The 18524-nt window shown below is 42.3% G+C and overlaps 2 protein-coding genes and 1 long non-coding RNA gene across 3 annotated transcripts; 2 read left to right on the top strand and 1 right to left on the bottom strand.

Moving 5' to 3' along the window:
• Window positions 1-393: 393 nt before the first annotated feature.
• On the top strand, window positions 394-4849 carry LOC129592681 (uncharacterized). Its single transcript, XR_008691002.1, has 4 exons — window positions 394-772; window positions 3268-3492; window positions 3640-3756; window positions 4216-4849. It is a non-coding gene; the product is annotated as an uncharacterized LOC129592681 (long non-coding RNA).
• A 213-nt stretch (window positions 4850-5062) lies between these two features.
• On the top strand, window positions 5063-6348 carry LOC129592589 (uncharacterized). Its single transcript, XM_055488658.1, has 4 exons — window positions 5063-5420; window positions 5687-5910; window positions 5976-6092; window positions 6157-6348. The coding sequence occupies exons 1-4, from the start codon at window positions 5288-5290 to the stop codon at window positions 6217-6219; spliced, it is 537 nt and encodes a 178-aa protein (XP_055344633.1). The 5' UTR covers window positions 5063-5287; the 3' UTR covers window positions 6220-6348.
• Window positions 6223-15584, bottom strand: LOC129592590 (acetylcholine receptor subunit beta-like 1). Its single transcript, XM_055488659.1, is given in 11 exon segments — window positions 6223-6686; window positions 7173-7413; window positions 7415-8075; window positions 8078-8183; window positions 9035-9115; window positions 9167-9186; window positions 9265-9394; window positions 9465-9509; window positions 10069-10205; window positions 10284-10605; window positions 15305-15584. Coding segments are annotated over 10 exon segments (1647 nt in total). The 5' UTR covers window positions 10354-10605; window positions 15305-15584; the 3' UTR covers window positions 6223-6530.
• Between the last annotated feature and the right edge of the window lie 2940 nt (window positions 15585-18524).

Here is an 18524-nt window from a genome sequence, read left to right as displayed (position 1 = left end):
TGTATTACCATGGCATACCATATATCAGCGGTTTTGTAAAGCGGCACTGGTTTGGTATGGTATTACGAAAGCACAGATTATTCTGTATTGCCATGTATTTATATAGATATATTGCATACAAAACATGCAGCATATTCGCCTTGACTATGGTTTCTTTGTGTATTATGTAACACTGACCGAGCAACTGGACAAGGCATACTGAATGATTAAAGCAGAGAAACTCCTCTCCATAATACAATACACAGCATCGTACTCCTCTCAATACGATCAGCAAAGCGGTTTTGTTCGTTATCTCTAAATAAGTCTAATCTTTCTGGTAGTATCCGCTTGCAGCCTTGCACTGACGCACAGCTACCCTACGTAGTAGTTTATATGTAGATATGCGTAGTTTTATATGCGCTGCATTTGCCCGCTGTGCCTACCGGTATTTAATTACCTCAGGACATAAGACTAATAACTGTATACTTCCACAGAAATATTCTGAAATCAGGCTAGAGCGACTGGTTCCATGGTTTCTACGGCTCGCGCGATTTCGAGAGCACTTTTTAGAACTGTGCTCTAGTGCTGCTGTTGAAAGATTCTGTCTTATTCTTCATGGAATAGGTAAATTTACCTTTATCGCAAAACGTGAATCTTATCTTTGATAAAAACCATATTGAGACCATGCAGCCCGAATCAAAATCGACGGACTGTATAGAGACGTGGACGCTTCCAGTTGGAATTTACGAGAGTTACTATGATAACAACAGTGAAGCGTTTTTCTTGGACATTGGTGAGTATGCTGTTTTTCTTCTAATCAATTTTGTCGATCAGTTGATACTATATATCCATAGAAGTATACTTGCATACTTCTATGTCAACACGCAGCTTCAGTACATATCATATCACAGTACATATCACCAGTACATATCACCAGGATGTTTGTTTTTCGCATGAGGCAGACACACAAATGCCAATTTTTTTTCTCACGAATTTACGGCTGTTGGTTTTGAAACATTCGGCAGTTTTGGTACATCTGCCAAACGATTTGTTAACGAGATTGGGAAGAGGATTTTACTACAAACCGGCGAGATTCGATCGTAGTCTGGAGTTTTTGAAACAGAACATCTCTTTAGCAATACAACGTGATAATGCTGTTTCAGTAATCGGTACCGTAGAGAACGTTGTTTCGTTTAACCGTAATTAGATCTTGATATTGTTATCACGCTTTTGAAATAAAGTACAGTCAATTTTTAAAAATAATGCTATTGGTTGCTGCACATTAAATACAACACACTATTACGGTACTTATTACTTCAGGCATACGCCGCCCATTATACTGCATGGAATTGCTTGAATAAACTAGATAATTATCTATATTATCTACAGACCATAATATGTATGTATGTACAGTGGACGCCGCCAATGTGGTTACCGTTACACCGATAGCCGATAGCGCTATGATATGCATGCATGCATAGCGCTATCGGCTATCGGTGTAACCACATTTATGGCGTCCATTGTATATATATAATATTTATATGTATGTATTTATGGGCTGTTCATATGCACTACGATATACTCGTATCTATATTAACTATCAATATTCGTATAGCACGCGTAATGACGGGGCGGCGTAGCGACGGTGGCGCGTACATACTATTGTACATACCTTTTGACTGCATTAATTATGGTACGAGGAAGGTGTACCTTGTTTTGATAGACCGACTTACCGTTACCGACTTACCTTTTTACCGACTGTGCCGTTACCATCAGTTGATAGCCGAGACCGTGCTTGTGCATAGAGATGGGCAAACTAAAACTGACTAAACTAAACTAAACTAAAACTCGGTTAAAAGTTTTAGTTGCTAAAACTGACTTGGTTAAAACTTTTAGTCAACTAAACGTTGGCGACTAAATTTCTTAGCGGTTAACCACAAGTTGGTTAAAATTTTTAACCGGTTAACCAAAGTTAACCGAGACTAAAATAAATTTTTCCGCTTTCAAAAGGAGTGTAATTCACTGCATCCAGGCTATTGTCGTTTGTAAAACTTTGTTGCGCACGGAATCAAAATTTATTTCACTGATGAGAACCAATAAATTTGTCTTTAAAATGTGTTCCTCGATTGAAGGATACTAGTAGTGCATGACATTGTATGTGCAGTCAGTCATTAAAATTAGTCCGGCTCACTCAGACACTGGGATTTATAGCCGTAAATCAACATGTTTCACACATCCCCTTGTACTGCTGGAGTCGTCCACCCGTAGTTTCGCCATGTCTTACTTTAGGCGAGCATCAGAGAAATACCGAGTACAGGGAAGGTGTGTAATACACCAACAAATTTATTCTGTACATTTGGGCTTGGTTTGTCGCTGCACTAACCTCACAATTGCGATTAACCGGTTAACCGTGGAAATATAGTAACTAAAATCGACTTGACTAAAATATTTAGTCACTAAAAACTTTCTGACTAAACTTTTTAGTTACTAAAGTTTGTTAAACTAATTTTTTTAGTTTTGGTCAGGTTAACCGAAGTTAACCGTTAATTAGTCGACTAATTTTAGTTTGCCCATCTCTACTTGTGCAGCAACACAGCTACCCAACACAGCTACTCAACAACGAGTACATTGCTGGTTCTGGCTCTACATAATTGGTTGTATACGGTACAACATTGTTGAAACCCTTCCTCCTACAAACTGAATTTACGGCATACTTAACACTGTTGTAGCTGATACTTGCGAAGCTTAAGCTATCTACATAATTATTAACTCACAACAGGGTTGAATACAAAAGTATAATGCACTATGATACTAAATAAATGTTACTAAAATTTCCGAGAAGTTCTTACGTACTTATAAAAAAACGGCATGTATATAAACGGCATATATAGATATAGCCAGTACGTATTGTACGTATGATGAGATTTGATGCGTAATATTGGCTTACACCTTATCATTAATGACGTACAGTCACGTACTTATCTCATACGGTACGTAACTGTATGAGATAAGTACATATATCCATAATATCTATAATTATTAGTAATATTATGGCATAATTATCTTATACAGTACGTAACGTACCGTACGAAATATTTTAGGGTGTTTTATTACCATGTACGCTCTGTTCTATAGCATTGTTACTGAACTACTCGTATCTCTTTTAACTTTAAACATACATACGAGATATTAAAGTACGCTACTTATGGTACTGTATATAAACGGCATATATAGATATAGCCAGTACGTACTGTACGTATGATGACATTGATGCGTTGTGATTCGCAGGATACCGGCCAGATTTAGCGAAGACCCTGGCTCAAAACGTTAATCATCTAACACTCCGCCACGGCTCGGCAGCGGCCAACCACTACATTCTGGAGGTGACGGTGCTGAACACCGACATACCACCCTGGCAAACGCCCATACAATTTGGATGCCAAAGGTCACAGTCGCACGGTGCACCAGCTGGGCGGTGGAATCAACGGCGCCGCCTCGCTCAACACAATCACCGTAATCAAAATATTGCTACAGTATTTTTTGTACCGTACATGCATGATTAGTTCAAATAATTCATACTATATAGTATGAACAAAGCACAAAAACGGTGCCCGTATTGTCAGTCAAAGTGCATGTTCTAATAAAATTCTTTCATTGCAGAATACCTTTCAATGGGATGATGACCAGCAGGATTTGTACCGCGTCTGCGAGAAAAGTGATGGAGTTATTTATTACGTACATTATACGTTCTGCAACGGCGGAAGTGTACTTGTGAATGTGAGCTTATAATCCAGTACTTGACTGTCGTTATATTTACATTATAAAAAATTATCCAGTTAAGGGGACTAATATATAATAATAAATACGTAAAAGTTACAGTATAATAAATATATAGTTATAATAAATACTCTTTTACCAGAAACAGACAAACAATCAATCGCGCCCGCTGTTAAATTATCAGCTGCGCCAGCTATTTGCTTCCTTTACGACCGCCTTCGAAAAAAAAATACATAAGAAATGAATGACTCATCCGTTCTACGATATCTAACTTGTTTCAAATATGTTTGTTTTATAAGAAATACTTAGTTTAGAAAATCTGTTATTTATAAAATCGGAGACCTGCTATAAACTAATCCCCCTTAAGCACTCGCATGACATTGTTTTACATTCAGTCACACAAGTATACGGTATTTTTCTTATTCTAATTGGTATCAGTTCAGTCTTCTTAATTTTCAGACTCGTCAGGGCCCAACAAAGAGTGCGGAAGTGAGATTCAAGCGCATTCAGTGATGGATACATTAATTTTCGCAGCTGAATTCCTGTATATTGCATTTGCAAACTGTACTCGATATTTGCTCGTCATTTGCTCATGTGCCAACGTGGGGAACACTTTGAAAATACTTCTATAGATATAAGATTAGTCGCTATCACATTTGGGCAAAAAACCTTCGTCAGTTAATTCAAGTATCTGTACATTCATAAATAGTTTTCGTGAGAGCGCGCTTTTCACTTGAATTTAATAGTGTAATTTTATGTAATGTCATTTTTGTGCACTTTGCTGATTCGTGTAAGCGTAATCTGATGGTATCACAGAACTCTTGGCATTTTCACTGTTTATATGTGCCTCTCTATAGAGCCCTTAATAAAGTGCAAAATACAGATACACGCTGTTGTTAAACGTTTGTTTGTTAAACGTTTCTAGATTTATTTAATTTGAAAACAAATTAAATCTTGGGTTTGTATTAAACGTACGTAGGCCTACCGTTTCATAAAATTAATTGCTATGTTGTTGTTTTTTGTCGTCAGATTGTACTCGCAGATACCCAAGTACTTGTTATGCCGAAAGCGCTCGTAAACAGCTTATAACTGCAACATAACAAAATATGGTTTTGTGTGTTACTGCGTATGGCTATGTGCACAAAACTGATAGGCAGTAGATTAAGAAATACAAAATTGTATACTCTACCGGAGCCGGTTATTATAAAGTAGTACGATTCATGTACCGTGTGTATGCACCTTTCGGCTAGACTGTTCCGTGTAGCCGCAAATGCATCTGACATCAGACAGTAAAAAAATGCTGACTTATTTGTTTATTATCGTGTCGCTCATATGCTTTTCCGACAGGTGCAGTAGATGCTGAACAACACTTCCATGATTTTGTTATTACAGGGCGCATGAACATAACAGTGTATGCGTTTCCCTTGGTAAAGTTTTCTACAGTAATGAAACGAGAGCAATACTGTACAACGGATTACCTTTTTGAAACTCCAGCCAACAAAAAGATTCTTCTTTCTCACATATTTTTTTCATGACCATTTCGCTGCTGATCACAAAAAGCGACAACTTCACGGTGGACAAAATGGGCTACGAGAGCGGGTTGCCGTTGGGAACATATGAAAGTTACCACAATAAAAATAGTGAAAAGTTCTTACTGGACATTGGTGAGTGAATGCATGAATAATAATTATAGTCACTTCGCGTACGATGTACCTATTATCGACGTTCTTAACTTAGAAATGGATACCTTGTACATCAAATTAATATGCACACAGAAACTGATTTTATATACTCTGTATGTAAGATAAAAGACAAGGCTGTTGTGCGTTTGGATAAACTGTTTCTGGATATGAAGACAATACAGGAATCTAATACCTAGATGCAGATGAAATAATATCTCAAATTAATAAGGCTGTGCTTGTAAATTTAGGCTACAAACCAGAGTTGGCAAAAACGGCTTCCGAAAGAAACAGTCGTTTAAAGATCTGGAAAGTACCTTCCGCCGTTAATGAATACGTCCTAGAAGTGGAGCTCCCCGGTACGAATATCCATCCGTGGTACGCCCACTTTCAGTTGGACGCCATTGGGCATGGCCGGACGCTGCTGCGGTGGGCGGGGAAAAGCAATACGTCCGAGACGCAGAATTCCGTTCTGGTAAATAACGGTTCATCACTCAATACTCACAATCCATATTTATGTACGACTGACGCCGGTTGTAGGATACATTCCAGTGGAACGAAAAGAAAAGGGATTTATACCAAATTTGCGAGAAAACCGTTGGGATAATTTACTATATCCATTATACGTTTAGCGACTGTGGCGACCATCTTATTGTTGTACGTGCTTCTTTTGACAGGTTTTTATATCAGATCTGTATCGATTTTGATGTTTTCGTTGCAGACTCGCCATGGTCCGAATGTTTATGATGAAGTGAAATACCGGCGCATCTCGTCCACTCCATAACTTCATGCTTCTTTAATTTCCATTTTTGATTATAGAATAATTTTTTGACAAACAGTAATCGATGCGCACAATGAGCAAAAAGAGAAAAACCACCAGGTTAATTAAAATGTTCAAGGGAAAACTCTTAAAATGCGTTCCAGGTAATTTATTAATTAAACGCAGGCAATGCACAAAAGTGTGGCGATTGGTTCTGTAAATACAGTTTCTTTGGCCAATTGAGTCAACCGTAATCGAGCACAGCGGCTGTTTGCCCCATATCATCAGACTGACACGTTTCGCGCTGCACTGACTACGTCCAGCGTCGTGATTGGTCAGAGCTGATGACGAGCGGCAGCTTGATCCAGTGTCTCGAATATCGTCTCGGAGCTGAGGAGTATCTTGAATGATCCCACGGTGGTTGCCACAAAAAAGATCCACAGTAACAAACGATCAACCACTAAGGCCACGTATTTCCAATCATCTTCCACCTGCAGTTACCACCAAAATCAAAATACGTACATGACTAGTTTAATCACTAATAGGTAACAGCAGTACATGAAAGCTCTGTCATGAGTGTTATCTTGAAACATACGGTTTGCCACAGCACGCATCCGCATTTTATCGACAAAGGCGCTACATACGATTAATTATTAGTGCAAAACAACGAATTACATAACTATCGAAATGCAAAAACTATAGTATTACAGTTATATGAGCACGAGTATGTACCGTAAACTGGTACACATATATTTACTTACAAAATATATTTACAGATAATTAACTTTTCTTTAGCAAGCAAATTTATAACTTTACCATTTATGAGCAGTTTTTATGCAATGGAATAGTTATCTGCAGAGTTTAAATAAAGGAAAACATATGAACGTGGTTGTTTTAAATGAAGGAAGCGTGATTATGGCCGGTACGTGCATTACTACTGGAGTACTGCCTGTACTGCTACTTTAACCTATACGCACCTCTTGAATGGCATCATTCTGCAGATGATACTCCACAATATACTCAATCGAGCTGGTAACGAGGCGCGCATCCGGTGAGTTGAGGCTAATCTCCTCGTTGTCCTCGCTGTCATGCCGCGCCAGATAATGATCCGACGCGGTGCGCTGCGCGAAGGAGCGCCGCGTGGCGAACCCCGGCATACTGTTACTGGTCGACGGGCCGCCCGCGGTCCCCACCGGCGGCAAAGTGGCGTGGCGTACTGGTGGAGCGGAACTCCACCATCTCCATGGCATCATACATTCCGCGGTCCGCGGCCGACGACGACGGCGGACCGGGTGAGGCACTTCGGGCGTACGTTGTCCGCTGATGCTGCAGATCCCCCGGCATCCGTCCGCCGGTGTGGTTGCCCTCTTCCGGCTTGGCGTAGCGGTACGGTGTGGAGCGCTTGGGTTTCTTAGGGCGGCGCATGAGCAGGATAACCGGCAACCACCCCAGGAACACCCGCCGGATCCACGTGGGCATGGTGTGCGTCTTGGGACTGCGGAAATTGATATTGATCGTGATGACCGTGACGACAATGGAGACAAGATTCATCAGGAAGGTGAAGAGAAGGTAGGTGCCGATGAGGGGCAACTGCTCGGCCGGCGGCAACAGTTTAGACACCAGCAGGAGGAAGACGTTAAGGGTGAGCAAAATAGAGATGGAGAGGGCGACCTTTTCACCGGCCGCCGTCGGCAGATAGAAGACCAGCACGGAGAGGAAGCTGACCAGTACGGTGGGGATTAGCAGGTTGATGGTGTAGAAGAGGGTCTTGCGGCGGATAATGATCTTGTAGGTGATGTCCACCATGTTGGGGTCTTTGTCGCTTTTGCGGTAGGTGTTGCGGAAACCGATGGCCATCACCAGGTCCCATGTGCCGCTCTCTGGTAGCCGGAGCGGTCCACCAGCCGGTTGGTATCCTCGCGGAAGTCCAAGTTGACCTCGTCGGCGTTATACGTCCATGACTGGAATTTCATATCGCAGATTTGCTCCTACAATCAGGTGCTAAATTAATGTACATGCACTTGCATAATGAGTTGTATTAATGTACAATGTATCTGTGCATTGCCTAACTAACGTATTGCAATAAATTTCAATCCCCCTCGATTATCTTGCTGATTACTAACCATTTCCAGTTACCATTTTAATTAAACTTAAACAAATTCCATATTGTGACAAACTACAGTATTGCACCACTTTTAAAATGCTATGTATTTTTACTGGAACAAATATAGATATTACTCTCAGAAACCTTATAAAAAGGGCTTTTCCCATGTCACACTTGATTGTTTTTATCTGTATTACCCGCTCAACGAGGCACCGCTATGCACTTTGTAGTTTGTAGTCTGTACAGTGTACACCTGCATGATGAATCGTTTTGATTAGCCTTATTGCTGGAAAGATTTGTCTCTTTAACGCGCTCATTTGCGTCCGCACCCTTTCAGCCGCATGCTGATTCGTTAATGCGCCGCTGGCGCTACTATACAGAGTGTCGTTCATGCATAAAATGGGTTTAAGGTAAATACCGGCAGATTATCGTACGAATAAACATCATCCTGGTTGGATATAATCCCCATATATTCCCGTTTTCCAAAAATATCATGAATAATTTCCAAGAAAGCAGCTAACGCTCTGCTGCATCGTTACACATACTTGCATAATTGCAAAGCTAGCATATTATGAAATCACTTCATTTGAGTAATATAAATTAAAGATAACGTAAACCCCGTAACACTGATATGGAAACTTAAATTAATACCGATGCATCCAGATTAGGCGAGCATTAAAACCTACTCTACAGATGATACGGTTACGTCAGTGAAGAATTAAAATGGATACTTACATCGAAAGGAAAGTTATGCACCTTAATATCACAAGTCGATTTGTAAATGGAAGGAGGCAGCCACAGCATTTTCCGTCCGCACTGCAAACATAAGCATTCTATCAGTGATTACATATCGATCGCTGCAACAACCGAATGGACAATCATGCCGGCTGCAGTATATACGAGTTATATTTATCCACGCCGACATTGATTCTAGCACTGTGACTTTCTAGCGGAAATGCCGCGACAAGGTGCAGTGCGCACTTACTTGTTGATTAGGACCACATCCGGTATCCAGATCTTATCCACCGGCAGCCGGATGGTCGTCACCCCGCCGTAATTTGCCGGATCCCATACCATCTGAGGATCCTTCCATTTCTGCGCAGGATAATCACATTGTATTTATATATAAGCATTAAAATATTTCAGTAATAAATGGGACACTTACAAATTCTAACCAAACATTAGTTTTCATCACTTGTTCCTTTTCTTGCTGAAAATACAACGGATATTGTTAATCGTCATTTAAGTCCAAAGTACTTCCTGGTAGTGTTCATATATTCAGAATAGTAAATCAAGAGTTAAAGAGTGGATAATAGATTCTTTGCTGATGATGTACAAAAATTGGCTTTTACTTCCAAATAAGATGATTAATTTAAATGGTGATTACTGTTTTAAGATATCCAACGAAAATGCCGCTGACTCGCAAAAGCCATATGACTTACAAGTTACAACGCAGTTATTGATTTCTTTGTCATAAACAATTACAGCAGATTACTGGAACTGCGTCGATCTACGTGCTCTACCAAATTCTGCATGGTTGTTGCTCTTCCGGAATTCACTTATCTCTACACAAGGCTCAGGAAGCAAATGACATGGTATTACGAAAACGAGTCTAATGGCTTTGCGAGAGTACAGTAATCACACTAATTAAACATTTATTAACGCTCTTACAGAATATTTGAAGAATTTAATTCCTTACTTCACTTTAAAGGAAATAAGCTGCTCTAAATTAATCTACGGTAGCTGGACTGAACGAGCAAACTGCTTACCACACTAATGAGCAATGACAATATCAAGGTAAACCGCACATGGACTGTGTCGTTCATATGGGTGACCGGACGCACTAATCGATTATATCTGGCCAATAAATCCCTAACAAGCCGTTCCTCGTCCTCCGAAGCCGCGCCTGTAAAAGAGCCATAATGTTATAATCGGGGTTTTCCCGCAAAAACCCTTCCGCATATCCAACACTCAAAGAACTTACATTGATCATAGCAGTAGCCGAGTAATATTATGCCGACAATCAGTGCCTGCACAATAGCGCGCAATTCCATCACAAACCAGAACAATCCTGCCGATCAATGCCGGCCCGGACGACATCCGGCTGACGGGGGATGGTCGTCGGTGCGGTGCAGGCGAGGCGGGAGAGAATGATGGCGGCGGTGACAACGGCGACGACCGGACAGATTAACAAGAGCAGTGACCTTTGCAGTGGCGAGGACTCAGCGTCCGGATGATGCCGTAGCGGCATTGGAGATGCGGGTAATGTTGTGGATTAATGCGTTGCTGTCCCCGCAGCCGGTATCCTGTAGAACACGATCGGATCATTCCGAGAAATTATCATGCGGCAAAATGATCAATTAACTGAAAGACCGACACACACAGCGAATTCGCCTAATCGTCCCGCATCGTGGACGCCCTGGTGTATTGTCGGGAATGCGCGGGGCCATCTGCCTGGCAAACGATCAGCGCACCCAACGCAGACGCGTATATATACACAAGCACACGGATGAAGTTAATCCATTAACATGCTATAAAAATGGTTAGCAGGGAATCAAGTCAAAAGAGATACAAGGAAAGCGACGCAGAGACCGGGGCGCGTTTGCTCCATTCCCGGCGTCCATATACACATCACCAGCGGATCCATATTATTCCAGCATCATCGCTGCGAGGCATGTGCGAATTTAAATGGGAAAATGTGTGTGCTCGAGAGCAGTGGCGAGCGGATGGTTTATCCGAACAAAAAAGTTCGTCACGATGTCTCGCTTAAATGAAGGTCTTTCTTTGATTAACGAAGTGTAATTTAATTCAATGTAAAATGGTTAAGATTTAAATCGTTCAAAAAGATTTAAGAAATTTCGGCAAAAAGCACGATTTTTGCTACAAAATTGCTACAATTTTTTTGAAGTTTTCTGTAAGAAATTGTTCAATATGGAAGAGATTCCTCGACGATGGCACAAATATAGTCTGTGTGCTGCACGAGCACAATAGAGCGCTTGTCAAAAAGGAAAACGAAGAGACACTTTTCCCCTGCCGGCCATTCTGCGCGGGGCACTCCACGCAACGAGCACAATAGATTGGACAAACAGAGTATTTTTTTAATGTGGGTTAAGCCGGTTTTCGGGCGGGAAGAAGGCAGTAGCAGGGAAGAGAATGCACCGGATGGGAAAGCTCCTTTTCGGCTACTTTGTCCACACAAATACACACACACTGTACATCTGACTGACATACACACAGCAGCGACGACGCCGCACACAACCGGCCAACAGACAATCAATGCCCAATCCCGTCCGTTAGGCAAACATTGGCAACTTAATGAGAAAATATCATTGAGACGGTGGCAGGAATATTGCTCCCTCCGCGCATACTGTATACATGCTACCACGATCCGCTATCCGCGTTGCTGCGTTTCCGCTCAACTGCATATTTAGTCTCCCAGTCATGCCTTGATGAGATCAAACAGCAGCTATGTCTTAATCAAGTTTAACGTCCAATCCGTTTTTCTGCGTATCTATACGCCGATGTGCCCAAAATGGAAACGGGGCCGTTGCCGTTTTCGGGTATTGGTGGTTACCAAGGGAAATGTAAAAGAAACGAGAAAGAAGGATAATGTGTAAACGATGACCTGGCTGACCTCCATTTTCGAAAGGGGAAACGGTCCCTTGCGTTAAACCGCCACGAGACGTACACGACGGAAATAAGCGCTAATTGCACCTTCGGCGTTACGGGAGATGACAATCTCCGAAAGACGCCATGCCAACCAACCCGGAAGACTGTGTGCGTTCAGTCAGTTTTTTCCATGGTTGAAAACTAGCTGCTTTAAATTAGGATGCATTGTATGGCTTTTGTCATGCGGACAACGGTTGACCAATCAACCGCGTTTTCCCCGTACAATGCGCGTCTCGCGCATGTTCAGAAGGGGAATGACACGATACTTGATTTTTAACTGTATGTCCATGCTTAACAAGGCCACGATGGAAGATTGGAGTATTATTCCCTCATGGGAGCATTTTGTCATACTCCAGGAAAAGCTGTTTGTTGCGCTGACACGTGTCAATATATGGCCACTGCGCATCAGCAGTCACAACGGCGTATACGAGAGACCGAGGGAGAACCGACACACACAACACAAGTTACACAACGCATAGCAGACAGACAGAGCGAGCCACTTGACAAAGTTGCCAGCTTATTCTGAATGACAAGCCCATATTACCATTGGTCGCGTCGCCGGGCCGGGAGAAAAAAATTGGCAGCGACAATACATATTCAGGCAGAAGCACAAATACCGCTGAAGACGTTTGGCCTCAATGTGCACTGGTATTATAGCGCAACCTACTTTCTTTAAGAAACGGGAAGAAAACTTTTGCTCTTTGTCGTTTTTCTGTTCAATGGCGCTTTGTCACCGTATTTCTTGGTAAGAAAAAATTCTGTCGTGACTTTTGGCGGGTTGGTCCGGTATTCTGCTCACGCTCACGCCGTTTCCAGCATCCTCCCGATAAATTAAAATCCGGGCGCACGCCGTTCGCTATTTAAACCGTGAGCGCACTGTCAGGCTCGCGGGACAATCGTGTCTGGTGCACACAGTGGGACAATTTGCACGGTCGTGTGAATGACAAAAGACACTGTTAATGGACTGGAAATCTCCTTTTCTCCAAGGCAGAAATCTTTGTGTAGAATACGCGTGCACAGAGCTACGGTGTTGACATGGACGCCTCCCAACAAAAGCCCAGGATCGATTTTTATATAGCGAAATATCAAAACAGCAAATATCTGCACTAGATTTATTAATTCTCTTAAACATGCCGAATTCATCGGCTTCTGAGCAAAATAATTTAAAAAACTTAAAAGACATAAGCAAATTTTCTTAACTAAAAAACTTGCCGGTTTTTTTTCAGATTTCTTACCATTAGTACTACAGAAATTTGTTAAGAGAAAGCCAGATCAATTCTTTTTATGGATTGATGAATTATGTGCTGATATCGTCAAAATTTTTGTGCGAAGTCATTGTTATCGGGGCAGCAACGAAAACTTTTTTAAACTGCATCCGGCGCCTGCTACTATTTTATTTGTAGAGTGGGCTGGAAAGCTGGTTGAGTGTTTTTGTTTCAGCTATTGCAGCAAGGAAAGAATGAGTCGGCATGTCAATATAAACCCATCTTCATCCCATACGAACTGTATACACCGATGGATGCCCGGCAGGCGGAAGTGGTTCATAAAAGCCCCGGTTGCAAGACCATAAACACGATCGCACTCATTCGGGTTCCGACGTCATCGGGGCGTTAATCGTTTACATCCTCATAATGATACCGGCCGACAATGTCTATTTGCTTCAACGCATCATCACCGCATCATCTTCAAGAAACCACGAAACGAGCCTGACGTCAGAAAGCGAGAGATCGAGGTCACGTCATATATGGTATATTAATAGGCGTTTATCCCGGAAAAAAACAGCCTAGCACCTGGTGACCTGGTCGGTCAACACGGCGTGTATTTACATCGCGTTAATGATACTCAGGATGTCGTGCAACTTTATGCAAGTCTATACACCGTAGTATAGATTTGCGCCCCCGATCGATGGGGCGCGCGATTGGTCCTAAGCAGACGGCGCACTTATTAATATTTCATAGCCGGATTATGCCGATAAAAGATATTGATTATGTGATTCATGTTTGGCGCGGCTTAATGAAAATACTACCTCAGCCGGCTGGGATCGGCTTGAGTCAGCATTTAATCAAAACGTTTTTCTTTGGGCTGTTGTTGTAGGGAAGAGAGGGGATATAATATTATTGCTGCTATGTTAGTGGACGGGCCTGTTCGCACCCGGTTCGCCTCACTCAACATCTGGCACGAGTAAACACTGTGCTAAATGGATCGCATCCATAAACACATCTACTGCGTCGTTCGTCGTTTTACCACATCACCGCGCCATGGAGTGGCGCTGTGTGTAAGGAAGAAAAATAAACGCGCTGCTCATAAAATTCTACCCGTTGGAAGATGTTCTCAAACATTAACGTTCGGTTAATGGTTAGTGTAAATCACCATTACACTGACGATGTTGTTTATAAACGAAAGACGCATCCGATTACCCTTATCTTCCAAACTACCGCTATCCCATCCTAATTTTGTCGTGCAAACCGGCACTTTTTACGAATGCAAAAACCTGATTAAGCAAGTTAATTAAAAAAATTTTCAAGAAAGGAGTAAAAGGAATAATCGGGCGCGGAAAAGTCTTCCTCTTCTTTGTGCAATAGCACTTGAATCGCAAGTTTTTTCCCTTCCTAAAGTGCACCCTTAATGGAATCCGACCAAAAAACATCACGTTTTCCACCCTGGATGGCGTATAACGCATGCCTGAATTATGGGAGAAACTCGCCAGCGGACAGATGCTGCAGCGGTTGCCCGGGAAAACCTTGTAGCCATCCTCATTGGACAATTTGCCAACTAAAGGCCTTAAAAGCGATTCCCGTTTCCCTTAATCGAGGCAGCAGTTTAAAACGTTTTGGCCCCCATGTACATATACTGTATACAACGGATATCTGCAGGCACCAAGCGGATGAAGAGAGCGGAGAGAGAGTGTAGCCAACGGCAGAAACAAAGTGAATTAGGGCCCCTACGCGCGTTCCCGCGTCCAAGAGGCAGCAAAATCAATATAGAGCGTTTGTGTGTGTGTGTCCGATAGAGAGGGGATAAAAAGGAGTCAGAGAGCAGGGAGACAGAGTGGAGAAAGAGCAGCCAGCAGGCAGAGATACATATATGCATAACACGGAGTCTGATTAAACATAAAAGCGACTTTAACCTCCTTTTCCCCGCGTCCCACCAACAAACCCACATAATGCTCTTCCCCCGATCTACATGTACAAACAGCCGTATATACACACACGCAGCAAACATAACTCCGGAAAACGGGGATAATCAATCTGCACCCGGTTAAAATGCCTGCGTGCTGATCGCGTCTTTACAGTGCGGTATAAGAAAGGCTAGACAAACATAAGAAATACCTGTTACCTTGTGCGTAATCCCATAATGTAGCCGGTAAATGGCATGTATCCATTTAGACATAATCCATAATAACTAATCCTCTGGGCGATTTACACGGGATACAGCGTCCATAAATATATGTTGGTCGATGGTGTGTGGAGTAATTTCCCCGATAAATATAATATGTGTGTACAAATGCAGTGAAATGGCCTGTACATACCCAGCCGGTTTGGGAATCAAGAGAATTTATGTTGCCGCTGTGTGCACTGGATATCGGTCGTGTGCGGGGGTTTTGTTACTGTGTGGATGTGTGTGTAAGAAGAAACCGGTCTTACGAGGGACTGCCGTTGGCGTGTATTACACTATGTAGACGCCAGAAGGATGTAGAGTGGTGTGGGAAATGATGGTACCGGCTCAACAGGGATGCGACGATTCTGCGCAGCCGACCCTTGCACAGTAAAGCCGGTTAATGTTAATCATCCGATAGGCCGATCATGCAGTTTTTACGCGAAAATAAAAAAAAATTAATTTTGTGGACTAAGCGCAATCGCGATTTTGAGTAATTCTAAACCTTCGTCCAATAAATGTAACATCATTAATTTTATGAATGGGGTTAATGTGTCAGGAGACACTGCACTACGATTATGCGTGCCATGTCTGTTAGCTACTGCTGGTTAGTTTCTCTCGTTGCAGAGCTCGTGTTCGTCCGTGTCGAATTTTAACAGTGCAGTTAATAGTAAAAGTGTTGGTTATGTCAAATTATTAACCAGTACACAACTTTACATAATTTTTCTCCGTATGTGCCTGCCATCATAGTCGCCATCAGCGTCAAAACTGTGAATAAAGTTATATAGATTGATTAATAACAGCGATCCATCAATTGCCGTTTCTTGTACTTTACATATTGGGATTCGTTGATAGCGAAAATAAATAAGATAAAGATCTGTTTAGCTGTCCCAGCATATACCAGCACCGTTTACGATCGGGAAAAAATTTCTTTCCTAAAAATCCTGTAAAGTATGGGTCAAGTTTTGATTTAAAGAAGTTAATTCTAGTTCAACCGATGATGTTTCCAGTTGCAGTACTGCATCAATTCTCGCGCAGAGTTTATATCGAAGAGGCGAAGATAAGTGCCCAGTACCAGTACAAAACCGATCCACTGGGAACTGCACATCGTTCCCATTTGGACTACATATCCAACACCAAAACAGACAGGCACACACACACACACCCGCACACACCAGTTGCCCCGTTGAGAAAACGGCCCAAGTATCGTACAACACAGAGTATCCCGGCGCGTAGATTGGCCGTTCATGTGGATATGTTTTTCCCCAAGCAGTACGTATTAACCATCTACAACACGCAAGCACAATGCGGGCCGGCAAAGATGCAGATCATCTGAACATATGCGCAAAACGATGACGACGACGATCGCGACGTGCTGAATGTTTTTACAGTCTAATTATAAATCATCAGTGATGTTTCTTGGCTAGTTTCTGGCTAGTGGCGGAAAGAGAGCGGGAGAAAACATGGTATATATGTCGGCTAAACGGTGACAGCAAATAGACATCAATCATCTCAGAAAGGCCGGGAATATTATAGTTGCCAGAATGCTTAAGAGATCATTCACTCTCGGCATGGCGAATTGCCGGACTATATAACGTAACCACATCGCGCGCAGGCCGCATATTGGAGTCAATTTTGTATTATTTGGGCCAGGGGAGGAATGATAGCGGTGCGGGGGAAATGGCGCGCTCTTCATGCGGGAAATCAGAGAAGATTTACGATGATGAAATACTAGACGAATTTCAGACGTTCCCCAGCCCATGGAATGCAGTTTGCGGCTCCGCAGCGGCGACCGAAGGGTGCCTGACCGCGCGCGGAGGTAATTTGAGTCCAGTGGGTTATTTTTACCGGATTTAGTACAGAAACACCGGCATCAATTTTTAAATGCAATCATTAGGCACGTCGAATTTGGAGATGTTTATAATATCCGCTAAATTTATGTGGAAAATAATCAGGGGTTTTAGTTTCTCACGGGTTGCACTCATGGGAAAAACAACCCGCGCGGAAATCTCATGCGCTTCGCTTTCGCACACTGTACACGCAACAGCAATTACAGAAAATTGTGTTGTTTTTTTCAGTACAGATAATTTGCTGAGATACGTGTTCGAAGAAAATCGAAACAAAATCTGAGAAAACGCGAACAGATAAAAAATCCTACACTATACACTTGGCTAGATAAAACCTAGTTATACGGTACTTTGCAAAGATGATGTTCTGTCTACTTCCCGATTAATAAATTGCTGAGTAGGTAAATCAATGCGTTTTCGAGAAAGCTAGGCGATTAAGGCAATCGCCAAGTATGGCTGTTTTTTTATAATAATAATTGATGTTGATCTTTATTATCAGCGACATATCTTTATTATCAGCGACATATCCATATCTTTATTCTCAGCGACATACAGCAGACATTGGTTCACACTATACGTATCCGACTGTATTATACAACAACGCTCTTCAAAAGCCGTGTAACCAATCCCGCATAAACCGTGTTAAATGAACCCGGACAGTATATGTGCGTCGGCGCAGCACGCGTAACAGACTGGAACGGAACAGGCGGAAATGGGCGGGCGGCACGACGGCTGGGCTGGGGGCCGCATGCCAACATGTGTGGGCATGTCAGAGCACGGTGTAGAGAAGGAGAAAAGCCGGGCGCATGTTATCCTGACTTCCACCGGAGCACAATGCTACAAGTCACGCTCCTAAACACGGGCCGATCATCGCTGGTTCCGGCCGGCTTAGAATCTGCTGTATAATGTATATACAGTATGTAGCTGTATTATTACCGGGGCAGAGATCGATGGAGCCGTGCGTGCCGGTTGTGTTCCCCGGCATGTTGTATATGTTGTTAACAATATGTATGCAGATTTGATGCTGAATCGTTCCGGAATCGATCCGGGATGTATTGCTTAGTTTTTTTGTGTCGCGCGCGCTTTCCATGCCTGGTCGATCGAGAGGGCGGGTTGAATCCTTTAATGTGATGGGAATACCACCAGCTGTTGGTCTGTATCGATCGATGGCTTGGGTCTCCTTGAAAGTCTGATTTCCTTTTTAAACAGTATAACACGTTACAAAATAATCTGGTATTCATCGACGTTTTTTATACTTTGTTTATAAGTAAAATTAAAGCATCGTTGTAGTAAAATAAATATCTTTTACTGTGCCGTTTTATTTATTTCTAAAA

This window comes from Paramacrobiotus metropolitanus, unplaced genomic scaffold (genome assembly GCF_019649055.1).
Source record: "Paramacrobiotus metropolitanus isolate TYO unplaced genomic scaffold, Prichtersi_v1.0 Parri_scaffold0000054, whole genome shotgun sequence".
NCBI classification, from domain to species: domain Eukaryota; kingdom Metazoa; phylum Tardigrada; class Eutardigrada; order Parachela; family Macrobiotidae; genus Paramacrobiotus; species Paramacrobiotus metropolitanus.
The sequence above is the reverse complement of the archived record's forward strand: the minus strand, read 5'-3'. Positions and strand labels throughout refer to the sequence as shown.

Excerpts from the sequence above, each read along its gene's own strand:
- LOC129592589 (XM_055488658.1), top strand. The coding sequence starts at position 5,288 with ATGACCATTTCGCTGCTGATCACAAAAAGCGACAACTTCACGGTGGAC. Across the intron at positions 5,421-5,686 it reads AAAGTTCTTACTGGACATTG|GCTACAAACCAGAGTTGGCA; the intron begins GTGAGTGAATGC and ends TTGTAAATTTAG. Across the intron at positions 6,093-6,156 it reads GTGGCGACCATCTTATTGTT|ACTCGCCATGGTCCGAATGT; the intron begins GTACGTGCTTCT and ends TTTTCGTTGCAG.